At 38.9% G+C, this 16183-nt stretch overlaps 2 protein-coding genes and 1 long non-coding RNA gene across 3 annotated transcripts; 2 read left to right on the forward strand and 1 right to left on the reverse strand.

Moving 5' to 3' along the window:
• LOC121803390 (alpha-1,3-arabinosyltransferase XAT3-like) lies at positions 1 to 2093 on the reverse strand. Its single transcript, XM_042203060.1, has 2 exons — positions 1308 to 2093; positions 1 to 1237 (listed from the first exon to the last, which is right to left on the reverse strand). Exons 1-2 carry the CDS (start codon positions 1522 to 1524, stop codon positions 78 to 80), a joined length of 1377 nt encoding a protein of 458 aa, XP_042058994.1. The 5' UTR covers positions 1525 to 2093; the 3' UTR covers positions 1 to 77.
• Positions 2094 to 3593: 1500 nt separating this feature from the next.
• On the forward strand, positions 3594 to 5867 carry LOC121805220. Its single transcript, XR_006051312.1, has 2 exons — positions 3594 to 4443; positions 5804 to 5867. It is a non-coding gene; the product is annotated as an uncharacterized LOC121805220 (long non-coding RNA).
• An 8521-nt stretch (positions 5868 to 14388) lies between these two features.
• On the forward strand, positions 14389 to 15922 carry LOC121805453 (small ubiquitin-related modifier 2-like). The gene is made up of 3 exons (XM_042205302.1): positions 14389 to 14531; positions 15468 to 15617; positions 15714 to 15922. The coding sequence occupies exons 1-3, from the start codon at positions 14454 to 14456 to the stop codon at positions 15777 to 15779; spliced, it is 294 nt and encodes a 97-aa protein (XP_042061236.1). The 5' UTR covers positions 14389 to 14453; the 3' UTR covers positions 15780 to 15922.
• Positions 15923 to 16183: the final 261 nt, after the last annotated feature.

A 16183-nucleotide genomic window follows, 5' to 3' on the forward strand; every position in this document is an offset into this window, starting at 1 on the left:
CTTTGGTCGGGCTGCTTCTCCGTCAACAGTGATAGTCTTGGGTGGGTTACATGGTCGAGGCCCCTATCATAATACTATTATCTAGCAGGCGAATCCGTAACAATACTAAACGCTTCAACAATTGTCTCCCTAAATCGAGCAAGATTGATTCTTACATTCTGTTGATCAAGAAATATAGTTCTCGCATGTCTGTTACCATGCTGTATGAACACCGATATCGGATCGGTAACGACCGAGCTGTTGCGGCCGTATATCTTTGCCAGCGAGCTCTCGTCTCGGTCGATCCGGTAGCGCAAGTAGTGCACGCCCATCGAGCGGGCCGTGTTGCCAAAGTACTTGTTGGAAACCCACTCGAGGCCCAGAGGCTCCACTTGGATCATCACGGCGCCCGTGGGCAAGAATATATCGTTCGTGAGCCCGGCACCATGTATGCCGAGAAGCACGCTGCACGAGTTTATTAGCCGCGATAATTTCTCGATGTTTGACGCTAGTTTCAACCGTTTAACCACGAGTACCTGGAACCCGACGTCCTTGATCATGTCGATCATTTTGTCCTCGTTGAGGAACCTCCTCGTGCCAGTGCGCGACAGAAGCACCAGCCTCGGCCTGGGTACCTGCGACACGTACGTGTACCGCAGGCTAAAGGTGGTGCGCAGGAAGTTACGGAATGCAGGCATTCCATACCCTCCTGGGATGTCACTGGCATTCAGTGCCAGGTTGTCATGGTACTTTAGCCCGACTACAGTAGATGGGAAACAATGGACTGTAGCGTTTGTGGCCGGGTTGATGGGCTCATGGTACGATAGACGGGAGAGGATTGCACGGTATTTTGCGACAAACGAGGGCTTGTAGTCCTCGACGACGAGGAGCACGCGCGACCCGAACTGCTTGGTGGTGATGTAGAGGGGGATGATGATGTCATTAATCTCGTGGAACATGTTTCCCGTGCTCCCCGAGGAGAACACCACGGCCGGGAGGCAGTGGTGGAACTCGCACGGGGGCAGGTCCGTGTTGTTGCCATACAGGATCATCCGAACAGGGGAGATTTGTTCCAGTAAGTCTTCTTGTCGCGCGTACGGCCGGATAGACGTCTCGTTCTGCACGTCCGAACCGGAGGGCATGTACACGGTCATGTTCCGTGTGTCGATTCTTACGGGTTTAGTGGATACGCAGTGGACGGAATGGATGGCCGTGTCGCAGGCGAAGCCCGTCTCATCAAGTTTCTTACGATCCTCCCCTGTTTCAAAACAGAGCAATTCTTCTTAAAAAAACATGAAAAACAGAGAGGTTGTGAAAGGTGTAGATACCTCGAACTAGTCTTGATAGATGAAATTTGATAAATTCCTTCCCATCCACCGTCTCCTTCACGGCGGTTTTTCCGCCGGAAAAGTGTTTACTCAAGGAAATTCTCTGCCCGAATACGGAGAAATCGAGACCAAAGCCGAGCAAAGGGAGGGAAAGTAGTAAAATGAAGGTATTGAGTCGAAAAACATGCTTCTTCTTCTGATCTTTTTCCATTTTCATTCTCTTATTTATACTAGTTTTATGCAAATTGCAGAGGACCTTTCTTTGTGGTTGAGTTTAATTTAAAATTGTTTAAGGAATTGAGATGTCCAATTCGTTATCCGTCATAAACCGTTTTTCATGCTTGGTACGAACGTAATGAACATATCGTTTGAATAACTTTTGGAGATAACAAGTAAATTTCACGAAATATGATTCCTTATAATAAATATGAGAATATTGTGTTTGGAAACATGTAAAGATTGCGATTTCAATTATGTTCTCCTTCGCCTGCCAAAGCGCCTTCTACACACTAAAATGATGAAGAAAATCAATTTTGCTCACAAATAATTGACGAATTTATTGTGGTTAGTTTACCCTAATAAGTATACACTTAATAATTAATACGTCAATCCTCCTGTGAGTGAATAGATGAAACCAAATAATTTTCCTTCAAATATACATCATTAATCCCACCTTTTCAAACCTTGGCATCATTGATTTTCTCGTATGGCCCAATTAGATTGTAATTCGCATAGAAGGAGATACAGAAAATCACCTTTCCAAATTAATTGTCTTCTCCAATCAGAGAGAGGAGAAAATGATGGAGAAGAAATACAGCAGAATAGGCGCATACAAACAGATATAAGAAACAAGAAAAATAACCGCCTTATAAAATTAGTGGTAAAAAGAATAACTGGGTTTAGAAGGGATTAAGCCTTCAAATCTTATATAACTTTCCTTGATTCTAGGAATCAAATTACTTTTTCATTATTTTAATTATCAATAATTTAATATTTGGGAATTAGATTACATTCCATATCTTTTCTAACCGCAATTTTAATAATTGGAAATCAGATTACTTTCCCATAACACCATCCATGTCAAACAAACATGGCCTTAGGGTATTCATTGCTGATTGAATTAGTATTATATGTATTGGTTAATAGAACTGACTTAAGGATTTAGGATTATTTTATTAAAGAAACAAATTGAATCCCTAAACATTTGATTAATTAAGTCAGCTTCAACCATTTACTCCAAACTAACATTTTTTGGTGTATATCTACACCAAAAGTAATTTTACTTCAATCATTTACGTCAAACTCACACTCAAAAGAATATTCCACGTCCACCTACGTTTTTATATTTTTTCAATTATATCTACGTACTTATTAAAATTAGATATTAATTCCACAACACTTTATCAATATTTTAAAATAAATAAATATTTTTTTATTAATATATTTACGTATTTACTTTACTTTATATTCAAAAAATTTACACTAATTTAAAATTAAAATACACTTCACATACTATAATAAAATTAAAACATAAATCGAAACATACTTAAAAATATCACAACTACATAAAAAAAATACCACAATACTCATATAAAATATCAAAAATTTAACACTTGAAATTTGTGTATTGTTCCCACAAATGATCAACTAGCGCATTTCGAAATTCCAGATGAGCATTTTTTATTATTTATAGTGTCATATCGAATCAAATACTCTTGAAATCGAGCGTCTTAAATAATAATGAATTAATTAGCAATATCTCATAATTTTTGCAATATCATCATATTTGGTATTGTTCCGTAGAAAAATCAAAAAATGAGTTTGAATTTGGTATATGATGGTAGATAATTTCATCACGAAAAATGGGTTTTAAACTTTAGTAGTCTGAGATGACAAACAACCTAATTAAATAATACCACGACGAACGCATACGGATTAAATAAGTTAAAAATACAATTAAAAATAAAACTTGGACGATTAAGTGACAAATATAGCTAAAAATATGACGTGCAAGTGGCGCAAAAATATAGTCAACGATTCCTTTGTGGAGGTTTCCATCCGCGTGTGTTTTAATTAATTTTAATGATGGACAGAATAGATCATGTTAACATGACAATCCTTCCTTTTTTAAAGTGACAACTGTGACGCCTCGGATTTTTAATCCTTGTATTTTGATTAAGTCGGATTATTAGCTCGATTAATTCTCGTTTAAAGGGTGTAGAATTCTTCGTTGTAATTCCCGACGTCGGAATAAATTAAATATTGGGTGGAGAGAAACAATTTATGCAAAATAGGAAAGTGAATGGTATACTTTTCTTGAATAACAATTTGTGGGATACAAATTGATGAAATTTGTAAAGACATTAGTGGTACATACTACACAAGTAATGGAGACTACACATATCTACACTACATCCTACATCCTATCAACTCTAGTAGGGAGAACTAGAAGATAGCTATTTTGGCAAGAAAACCAAGTAGCTATCAAGGAATCTTTTTCTTCTCTTCTTCTCTCCCTCTTCTCGATTCTTTCCAGCCCCAAGCTCCAAGAATGGACAGCTTTAGTACCTACACAATTACACCAAATTGGGGTTAGAGAGAGATTCTTAAATAAAGGGATGAGAAAGGCAAGCTAAATTAAGATGGTGGAAGTAGAGAGGAGCCAGGCTGGATGGAACAGCCGAGAGGCTGCCCTCCCTTGGCTAGGGAGGCAGCCATTTGCCACATTTCCATCTTTCACCAAAATAGGAGCCAAGACATAGATATAGAGGAGAATGAGCCCACTGTTCATGCTCAAATTGGGAGGAATTCAAACCCCTCTTTTCCGTCAACAAGACTAGGGGAGACTGCCAAGTATGCAGCCCCAAAGCCTTCATCTTTTTGGCATAAATCACAGTAACACAAGCTGAGAAAGGAGCTGGGAAAACAGCCCAGAATAGCATCACAACTTCCCAAGGATCTGGCACAAAATGCCAATATTTAGGAGCTATAAAAGCAGCCCTCACCTTCTCCATTCCCTCCACCCTCTAGTCACTACAAGCTTCACCATATCAATCAAGGAATTTCAGCAAAGATCAGGGAGAGGGAAGGAGCAAGGAGGGCAGCCGCATAAACCGTCGAAACCGTCCAAACCAAGGTAATTCCCCCAACACCATCACACCTTTTGCATCATATAGAACAAGATCATGGGGGAATAGAACTTAGAATCATAGCAGATCACAGAATGAAACTTAGGAGCAATTGAGGCTCAGCAATCAAATTATCACCTAACATTAGGGGCTGCTCGAACCAAGAACGATAGGAGAATTTCAAACACCGCAGTAAAGAACTTCACATCACTCCAGTAAGCTAAGTACTCCCATAAATCATAACTCATAGACTTTGAGTAAGAAATCAAGTAAGGGGAAGGGGGAGGATGACTTAGCTTGGTGTCTAGGGCTGCCCGACGGGAGCCGAATGACGACGGAGCCCCGAAAATCCTCGCCGAGACTGAAGGCGTGCGCATGGCGGCGATAACCCGGAGCTCCCCCATGCAGCGCCGGGAACGGCCAGCCGCGAAGGAAAAGGGGAAGCCTTCTGTCTTCCCGATCCGACAGGCTCCGCCTAGCTCGACGAAGAGAGAGAGAGGTCGACGAGGGAGAGAACTCGTCGTAGATGGAGGGAGATGCTCCGGCTTGAATTCGTCGGAGGAATTGAGGGCAGTAGCTGTTGCGTTCTTTCTAAAAATTAGGGATTTGGAATTTTGGGGGAAATTGGAGAAGAGGGGGAGGAGTGAACGGTGGAGACGGCGTTTTCGCCGGAAAACGCGAGGGAGAGAGATGGGCGCCGCTGCCTCCATTGAAATTTCCAGAATTTGGAATAAGGATTTGGGGGGGGGGGGAGTTCACGTCTGGAGAAAAAAAGGGAAGGAAAGTGGCTTGGGCCACTTTAATTAATTTTGAACTTGGGCCACTAATATTTTTGTTTTGGGCCAATTCAATTCTAGTTGTGAGCCTCTTTTTTAAATAGGAAGTGGGCTGCCTCACCTTGGATTAATTAAGAAAGCCGGGCCAGTAATTAATAAGTTGGGCCGATTAAATGGTAGCTGGGCCAAATTTGAATAATTGGTATAGTTCCCAATTAAAATATGAGCCGAAGGATTTTATTGTAGTGGGCCACTTATTAAAATTAGTGGACTTGGGAAATTAATTGTGAAGTGGAATTAATTTAAGAAATTGAGCTTGAAGCTTAATTAATTCCCGAATAAATTATTGAGTTCCCGATGATGGAAATTTAAGAAGGGATTTTAAGAATCCGTATTTTATTGAGAGAATGGAATTTCTCCAAAGGAAGTAAAGAGAATTATTAAGTGCTACAGAGCAGTAAAGCCGAGTTAGGATTTAAGAAAAATCCTATAAGCCGAGACTAAGAGATAGATGATATCCTGTAGGATGCATGCATTCTTTTCAGAGAAATAGTTCAAGTGCTAATTAGCGTGTTACGCTATTATTTTCAAGGGAGAAAAATATTCAGGGGCAAGTGAGGCCCAGCGAGGAACTTAAGTGAAGATAAGCACAAGAGGTAGGCTTTCTTTTAATATCCAGCACTATAATGTGGATATAAAGCAAATGTTTTGAAGTATGAAATATCTTTTCTGAAAAATGAGAATGTGATCATCTCTTTTAAAGTTGTTGTCATGCCGAGACTTTTGGCGATGCCAAAAGGTTTTAGTAACGAATTCGGTTCCCAATAGGACCGCAAATCCTATTCGGAATTAAGTGCACAAGAGCTGTGAGCCATCCTAGAGAGAGGTTGGCCGGCGAGGGTGTTCGTTGAAGGTGGCCACCTTCACGACACACTAGTTTCTCAGACATGGCAGAATACAAAAGAACTTAGACTGCAGTCGGACTTTTAAGATCACAAAAGAATTTAGTATGCTCGGGCCTTTTAAGGAAAACCCCCGGGTGATACTGTGGATGGGTGACAACTTATATTGTATGTTTTGTTTTCGGCACGTGTTCACTGAGTACTCATGTACTCAGCCCTGCATGTATTTATAAACGTGCAGGTTGAACGTCAGGATAGAGAAAAGATTGATCGGAGTCGATGCTATTAAATAAGCCTGTGGATATCTCGACGATTCGTGTCTTCATACACGAAGTCGTTCAGTTGGGACCTATTCCGCTGTGTTTTGTTGAATGAGAATAGTATTGTCTCATCATTGAACTCTGATTCAGTTGACATATCAAACATTCTATTTTGAGATTGTACCAAATACTCGACTGTTATTTTGGTAATATCACATTTGTCCTTCGACAAGTCCTTCAGATTTTACCCCTTTTCTATCCCCGCTTTTTTAATCCCCCATTAGTCGCGAATCACCCATTCTTGTTATCCTTAATGAGAATTGGGTCGTGACAACAACATACCATCAATCTCGTGCTGCCACATGAAAATAAATAAACTAGACAGAAATAAGTAAACAAATAAGAAAGTATAAAAATAAAATAATACAAAACAGGCTAAAGAATGTAGAGTTTTAGGATCCAACTACTACGACCTCGTGCTGATTAATCTCACAAAACTTTTACCTTTAAGTGTCTCTAGGATTATTAGGAAAGTCGCGATTCTAGGATAAGCCCTCTCTCGAGTGCACCTACCCAGTAGATTAGGCTCTGACTATCAAAGTCTTCTTCTAATTGATTATATTCTAACTCCTTAAGTTCCTAAGACTCAAGCCCTCACAAAGGGTCATCTCTTTCGAGTGCAGATAAACCTATGTGTTGTACTCATTCTTTTTACCACCTAAAACTAACTATCTCTCGATTAATCTAATAAACGAACATAGTTCTAAAGTTGGCCAGACAAAAGAACAATAAAATCACAAGAACAAGCAAAACAATCACAAAAGCTAGGAAAATGTTCAATTCAATAAATCAAAACATGTTCATAATAGTCTTCAACAAAAAATCTACAAAAGATGTTTAACTATTCATAGACAAGGAGTAAAAACAATAAAAGTACGAAACATGAAAGAAATTGATAAAACCCAATGTTGAATCTTTAATCTTCAGTCTTCTCATGCCTGGATCTGCAAAGCTCTGCTCCAATGGAAGATGGATGAATTATGTGTGGAATATGAAATGGATGAAGTATAGAGAGGAAGAAGGATTGGAGGCTCTGAGAAGAAGATTATGAATTAGATTAAGAGGTATTTATAGGGTGAAAAAAGTTTAGCTTTGATAATTTTCGTGCCCTACAATAAATAGGAGATATTTGGGAACAATTTATTTTATTCCTTGAATTTCCGCATAAATTTCCGTCGGCTTTGATTGCACTGCGCAATGTTCGTAGAATGGTAATAACTTTCTCTACAGAACTCCGATTGAGACGTTCAAGGTATCCACACGAAACTCTTTCGAAGACGAAGAGAATGGCATAAACTAATCACTGATTGGACTTCAATAGTGCTGGAAAAATCGGCTTGAACCGAAGCTGCTGCACCTTAGCCCTTTTGCACCATTTTTTGTCTTTTTCTATCATTTATCAACAAACACATCAAAAATACCAAATATATAACATATGCAATTTAAGAACATAATTTTCATGATTGACATTTAAAACGAGTCAAACCTAGCTCTTAAAAAGATGCAAAATCCGAGTTTGTCACGTATCCAGCAATATTCATTTAGTTAGCGTTTACAGATTGCATAATAGTAATAGGTGGACTGCAGTGTAGATTGTTGAGTATTGTTGTATATATGCATAGAATGTTTCAGTTGCAGTATATATATAGACAGATTGCTTTTTTATACCTTTATTTTGCATTATAGACAACTAGTATTAACACCCGAGCTATGCACGGGACATAAGAGTTTCAAATAATGAATACAAAATATAATAAATATATTTTCAATAAGAATTGAAAGCAACGTAAAGATTTTAAAAAAAAGAAATATACTTATCTTGTCTCACTCAAAATGAAAAATTTACTACTCCCTAATGAGTGAAACATTTATGCAATTTTAATTTATAATCTAAGTGGAGTAAAAATAATAAAATTAATGACAAAAAGAGATGTATGACTAATGATCAAAGAGTATGAGTTAACTAGAATAAGATATACAAATAAAGAAAATATGTATGAGTAAAGATGTTTATTGACAGTGCTATGCAAGTCATTAATGCAAATAAAATGTAAATTAATATATAAATTTAATAGGTTAATTTATAAAAAATTAATTTGAACAATATATATGGAATATTAAACATATCCATATTAAATATATGAATAATTTAAATAATAAAAATTTGAAACTTATTTCAGAAGTCAAGTTAGAAAATTTGTATTATCTAATAATCACATTTTAGTTGACTATTAGTTTCTTTCGTTTAATTTCAGACGATATCATAACTTGATATACATTGCCAAAAGCAACTGAATTTTTATATTGAAAAGAATAAATTTATTACTTCCTGCCACATGTACGCATAAAAGTAAATTATTACTTAAAATAACGATAATATTTTGTGCATCTTGTTTGTTTTGAATAATGTGACAATTTACACTACTCTCTATATTAAGAAGTTACACACATCTTTATAAATTAGATTTAATTTTAAATATGTACAATTTCATCTTATTCCTTGGTTTAATCTATTAACTTAGTAGTATTATTTAATTAGAGGCGAATTAAAATATAAGAATTAAAAACTTTAATTGAATAAATATAGGATGAAAATTGTAAACATATACATTTTGTGTTGTCGTTTAGCTTGTGAATTAATTCGGAGAAAAAGTATTGTTATAAAGGATTAAATCTCAATTTTAACCTAAATAAATGGAAGGCAAACTAAACTCTCTACTCTCTACTCTCTAGCACAATTCCAATTTTAACCAAATATAAGGCTAATTAATATATTAATTTGATAACTTAATTATAAAAAATTAATGGTAATGCATTATTTAAATGTGTTTTAAAACTTCTTTAGCATTTTATTGGACCATTATTTGTCCAATTGTTTTTGCCTTAAAAAATTGTTTTTGGATAGAAGACACTCCATCTTTTCATTTTCCCTCCAAAAATGGCATCAATGTCTTTTCATCCAACTTGCACTTTAGATTATGATAGATAATGCAATACTCAGCACTCTATACTGCAATCAACGGTGTACTATGCAATCTGTAGAAATCCATCTAAAACGCTTACTATTATGCATGTTTAATCGGTTCTCCGGTTCTCAGGTATCCGGAATCGGATCCGAAACCGGCCGGGTAATTGAGGAACCGAGAATCGAAAAACCGGTTCCGGATCCGGTACCGGTTCTAATGTTCTAAAAAATTCCGGTTCCGGTTCTACTTGGAACCGAATAATAAATCAATTTTAGATTCTAATAATATTACGAATATCAAATATAAATATAGTACATAACTTTTCCTAATAAATAATAATATTATAGAACTTCCAAACGCTTTTCCCTAAATATTATAAGAGCATCTCCAATGGCGGACGTCCGGTCGTACGTCGCGATGGGCAACCGGGACGTCCGCCATTGTGGCGTTTAGGTCGGATACGGACGTCCCGTGAGGACGTTGGGTGTCCTCGGACGTGCGCCACTGTGGCAAGGGTCGGACGTCCCGGTCGGACGTCCGGAAATTATTATTTTTAAAAAAAAACTCTATATATACGGCTCGTTGAACTTCATTTCAACGCGGAGTGAGCCGGGGATGTTGGATTATGTATTTTTCTTTTTTCGAATGACTATGTATTTTGTTTTTTTCTAACTATGTTTTTTTTATGTTTTATGAATATGTATTTTTGCCCGTATTTTGCTTTCCCGTATTCCGTGTCAAAATTATATTTCCGTTTTTACGTAATTAAATTATTGTGATTTTTTTTAATTGCCGGATGTCCTAGTGGGAAGGGCGATGGGAAGGGCGGATTGTGTAGGAGATGTCCTAGTGACGTGGCAGTGGGATGGGAAGTCCTAGTGACGTGGCAGAAGGTGTTTTTGGGATGTTCTAGTGGGATGTCCGCCCACTGGAGATGCTCTAACGCAGTATGACTTGAGCAACTGAAAATTCAGTAGAAATTAGTGTTAAACAGCATCAAAGTAGTCGGAATGAGAGCCAGCTCCAAAAATCTAAAAAAATATCTCCAACTAAATGTATAGCATAGAATAGGATAAGATAAGCAAATTTGAGATGAATAAACGCACCGTAACTGTGCAAAGTGCCTTAGCATTGAAAATTTAAGAAAAATTTAGGCGAAATCGGTAGGGCGGCGAAGATCGGCAGACGGAGAATCCTGGAGGAAGATAGTTGTCAGTTGTCACTTCTCAGGGTGTCCACGGTAAGGCGGACACCCCCAATAATCTCGTCCCAGTTTTTGTCCATAGCCCCAATTTTGTTATTCATAGCCCTAAAATTCTATGTCCGCTACTATGGTGGACACTTGCAATAGCCCTTAAATTTTATAATCAATTTTCATTTTAAAATATTTTTAGTTTCAATCAGGTATAATTAAAATAATCGCAGTATAAATAAATAGAAAACGAGGTAATTAGGGCCGAATATTCGTTGTATTGCAAACGGGTAAAATTATACCACGAATAACTAAAATAAAACACAACTAAAAACTCCGCCACCATCTACTCGGTGTCGGAGTCGGCTTCCTCGTCTTCTTCTCCTCCTCCTCTCTCGCTGCTGCCGGCCGCGGTTTCCCCAGGAGCATTATCAACCAACCCCAGTCGACTCTCAATCCGAGTGATGAGCCTCTTGTAGACGTTCTTGACGTACGGGTCAGTTTCCTCTATGTATTTGCTGCATACGTCTTGCAGTTGTTGCATCAACTGCACGTCTATGGTATTGAACAAAACCTCGTGGGGTTGCACCGTGTGCTGTGGGATTGGGGCAGGCGGGGGGATGCGCGATCCGGATGCGGCCGCCGATAGGCGGGAGGCACTTCTACCCCCTCTGGCACTGCGGATAGAGGCCTGTTGTCCCGGGGGCCGTCGTCGCCTAGTGTGAGTAGCGGCTGGCTCTTCGACTTGCTCGTCGGACTGCTCGAACTCGTGCGAGCCACTTCCACTGCTGTATTCCCCGACAAGGTTGTGCCTTGTGCGCTTCGGCCCAGGAGCTGTGTCCACCTCTTGCGCCACGACGGACCTGGATTTCGGACAATCCGTGAGGACAAGATACTCCTCCCACAAGGTGAACTTCGGCCAGCCCTCCGTGTGGTATTGGCCCTCCAACAGGTTCTTCACATCTGCTGCGCTTCGGCCACTCTCAGCGTGGCAAAGGTTGTTCTCCTATATGGAGGTGAACCGCTTGGTAGCCCGAAGAATCCTACCCCACTTTTTTCGGAGCTGTTCTGGTTCGGGCCTCTCGGCGCCGTCGGGTTTGAACTCCTCGTATGCAAACATGACGCGCCTCCAAAAGCTTTCCTCGGCCTGATCGGTGCCCACCACGGGGTCCGAAGTGATAGCATCCCACGCCCTCGCCACGACAATGCTCTCCTCTTTGGTGTATGGCTTGCCCTGGTTGGACCCAGAACCAGAGCCACCGCTACCGCCAGCGCCACTGCCCTCGCCACCCGCAATGCCGGCGCCGCTGCCCGAGCGTCCACCGTGGTTGCTGGTGCCACGACTTCCTCCTCCGCCCCTACCGCCACCCGCGCCCCGACTGCCGCTACCTCCTCGGGTCGGAACGGGCGTTTCCACCCGTGCTGCCGGCGTATCTGGGATGCCGGAACTGAGCAGACCCATCATAGTATCAAATGCGTCTTGATCTGCTTCGGTTAACGGAGATTGGCTGGCTTGGAAAGGGGAACCCGGACGCGGCTGGTGAAGCGCGTCTAGGTTGGGTCTATAATCTCCAAATGCGGAGCGACTCAGATTCCGCTGTAAAGGTGGGGGCGTTGGAGAAGACCTCCACGACTGAGATGGAGGAAGGGGTGGACTCGATGCCCATGATGGGGGAGATTGATTCCAACTCCCATGCTGGGACGGAGTCACGCCAAAGCCCGACGGCTGAGAAGCATAGGAGCCAAATCCTGATGGCTACGAAGGATAGCCCGACGGATGTGATGGATTGCTGCCATAGCCCGATTCCTGAGAGTCGGGTGATTCGTCGTCTCCTCAGCGCATTTTTACAGAGTGGTTGTGTAGATAGTGAGTGGATGGATTTTGTGAAAATGGTGAAAAATAGGTGGTGGGGAGTGGTATTTATTGAGGAAAAAAAATCGAAAATCAGCAGCGCCGCGGCGGATGTCCACCACTATGGTCGCCGCGCCTATAGGCGCGGCTAATTCCTCCCCGCCGCGTCCTCGCCCCAAGCCCGCCTATCCGTCGTCCGTCGTCCCTCGCCCCCCAATCCGCGTCCACCCCGGGGGTGGACAACTTTCCCACTATAACCCGCCCGCCCACCGCCCCCACACGCGGCTATCGTCGCGTCCAGCCCATAGTGGACACTCTCAGTGGCACAGGCGAGCTATCATGCGCCGAGCGGTGGGAGGGTGTTATCGTGCGCATGAGTGCCAAATATCAGCCGTCCGATTGAAGATTGACGTCAGATGGGGTGCATGATATCCAACGGTGGTTATTCAGCAATGCTGGCGACGCCGTACACTCTCATTGTCAGAGTTGACTAATAAATTTTGCGGGCCTCCAAATTTATACTCCCTCCGTCCCCTAATAGGAGTCGCTCTTTGACCGGGCACGAGTTTTAAGAAATGTAGAGAAAAGTTGATTGAAAAGTTAGTGGATTGTGGGACCCACATTTTTATATTGGTTTTATAATAAAATGTGAGTGGAGTGAGTTAGTGGAATGTGGAGCCTACTACCATTTATAGTAAAAATGAAGAGTAACTCTTAATGGGGGACGACCCAAAATGGAAATTAGCGACTCTTATTCGGGGACGGAGGGAGTATAAATTATTAGGACTTATTATAAGTTAGAGACAAGGTAAATTATTAAATTCTATAGTATTATATAGTTTTGTTAAATTTCGGTATTTTTTAAATTGAATAATATTATTATGTGTTAAAAATTATTAATAATTAAATCACGATTAAATTCTCTTATAATATTTTAAAATAAAATATTAAATTATAATGTTTTAGCAATGCTAAAATTGATAATGTAAAAGATACTTATATTTTTTGTTCCTTTTTCATTACTTAAAAATATAATTGATATTTTTCTCAAAAACTATGATATATGTAATAAAGAATAAAGGTAAATAAAGGTGTGAATTTGAGAGGCTAAGGTTATTCAAGCTTGGTGATTAAAGAGAGGAAAATGAAGGATTAATTTAAGCACGCTCAACTCCTATCTTTTATTTAATCAAATTTTATGATTTATTTGGTAAGCATTATCTAAGGATATCGTTTTTACTTTTCACTGTTTTTTCCATATAGAACTTTCAGTTAACACATCAATATCGATTTCATCAAAATTAAAAATATGAGAAGATTGTAATTTTTCAAATTTCGTAATTTTCCATTTCATTTAGAAAAGTTCAAAATTAGTCATAATTTAGCCACACTCATGATCGGAAAACAATGTTTTTTTGGCTATGGACAAATATACAATAAATTTGATTGCTAAATTACAATCAATTTCATCTTAAATGCCGCACCTAAAACACTTGTAAAATATTGAAATTTCATACGTTCTAGTATAATTTAAAACCGTTTAAATAATCAAAAAGTCAATGTAAATATGTAATTTCCTTATATTGATGACAATTTGCCTAAATGATGTATAAGATTCGATATTTCATCTCTTTTTTAAAACAATGTTATTTTAAGTATTGACAGATATACATCAATTTGGTTGAAATATCATAGCCAATTTCATCTTAAATACCGCGGCTAAAATACTTGTAAAAATTTAAAATCTCGAAAAGTCAATGTAAATATCTCATTTTGTTATATTAATCAAAATTTGCCTTAGATGAAATATGATTCGATATTGATATGAAAAAGAATTCAATCCGAGCGATAGATACGAATTTTACATATACGAATTCAAGCCGTCAGATGCAAAGCAACGCATCTGAACCGTTGATACAATTTAATATCGCCGCCTACTTGAAACATTTAAAAGCATAAAGTAAATGAATTACACATAAATCACAGAGAAAAAAAAGAGGAGAGTGAAAAATGTCGACTCAAGAGGACGACAAGAAGCCCGGTGGTGGTGATCAATCCGGCCACATCAATCTCAAAGTCAAGGGCCAGGTTTATCTCTTCCATCTGATTTCGATTATATCTCTCTATTTTGATTTATTTTGGTGTGGATTTTTATGTTTTTGATTTGGTGTATTTGTCCTAGGTTTTAACTCCACTCCAATTTTTCTTTTGATACTCGATGTTTAGATTATGTTTTACTTTTTGGTTGTGATTCTTTAACTCATTCATAATTACGATTAGGGCGAATTTTGGTTGTCAAAGGTGTAGATGTTATATGCTTTTGTTCTTGTGTATTACTGGCTCAGATTTGTATAATACTAATGTATATGCGTGCCATATGTTGTCTTCCTGAATGGATTTGTAACTTGCAAGTGTAAATCACAACTGTTTCTGATTGCATATATCAAACAAAGGCTAACTTGAGAAGATATATAGTTATGTGATTTTGAAACCATATTGATTCTTGCAACCGCAAGCATGTTTGAGATTATGTTTCTGTGAGTTTGAAATTTTGCTAACTTGAGAAGATAAATACTCCCCCCCGTCTGCCATTAAATGTCTCATATTTGACATGCACGGGTTTTTAGAAATTGTTTGACTTTATGAAGTAAAGTGGGTAGAAAAGTTGGTGGAATGTGGGGCCTACTTTATATATTGGTTTTATAATAAAATGTGGGTGGAATGAGTTAGTGGAACGTAAACAAATATGGTAAAAGTGAAATGGGACATTTATTGGCAACGGACGAAAAAGTAAAAATGGGACATTTAATGGCGGACGGAGGGAGTAGTTATATGTAGGTGTTTTTTCGTTCAGTTGTTTTGGTAGTGAGGTGAAATTTACTAGTTAGCGTGAGATGTTTTTTTTTGAGTTTGAAATTTTGGGTTGGATTATAGTGTTAGTTGTTTTATCTTGTTCATGGTTCGATACATGTTTGTCACAGCCAATCAATTTAAGCTGCTATTGTAATTTTGATCCTTGTCTAGGATGGAAATGAGGTCTTTTTTAGAATCAAAAGAAGCACCCAGCTAAAGAAACTTATGAATGCTTATTGTGATCGGCAATCAGTCGATTTCAGCTCCATTGCCTTCCTGTTTGATGGGCGTCGCCTCAGGGTAGAGCAGACTCCTGATGAGGTCTTTGTTTCTTCACTCAATTCTCCTTTTGATATTTTCTTTCTGATTTTTCCTTAAGCTTTTTGGGGTTTGATTTGAGTCATTGTGTCTATGCAGTTGGAGATGGAGGATGGTGATGAGATTGATGCCATGCTACACCAGACTGGGGGTGCATTTGCTTAGATAAATATGATGCTTGGATATGTCATATGAAACAACTTGAATTTTAAATCACTTGAAGCTTTATTCGGAAGTACCTATGTTATGTTCACTTTTCAGTTTGACTTGCTAGATTGAGTTTGATTTAGACAAACACATTTTCTGTATATGTTCTCTCTGCTGTCTGTTTCCCCTTTTAATCTCTGCTCATGATCATGGGATTTAGCCTAACTTCCATCTTCATTCTGTTTTAGATTTAGTCTTTGTTGTGAGCACTAGTACTAGAATTATGGAGTGGATAAGGTTTTGAGAAGTAGTTTAATGAAGTGCAGTAACTTGTGGTCATTGAGAATTGAGGGTTGAGCTGCAGTAGTCTGTTTTCACTTGTCTTGAAAAAGTTTTAATATACGAAATCTATGTGATCTTGA

Source organism: Salvia splendens, chromosome 5 (genome assembly GCF_004379255.2).
Source record: "Salvia splendens isolate huo1 chromosome 5, SspV2, whole genome shotgun sequence".
NCBI lineage: Eukaryota > Viridiplantae > Streptophyta > Magnoliopsida > Lamiales > Lamiaceae > Salvia > Salvia splendens.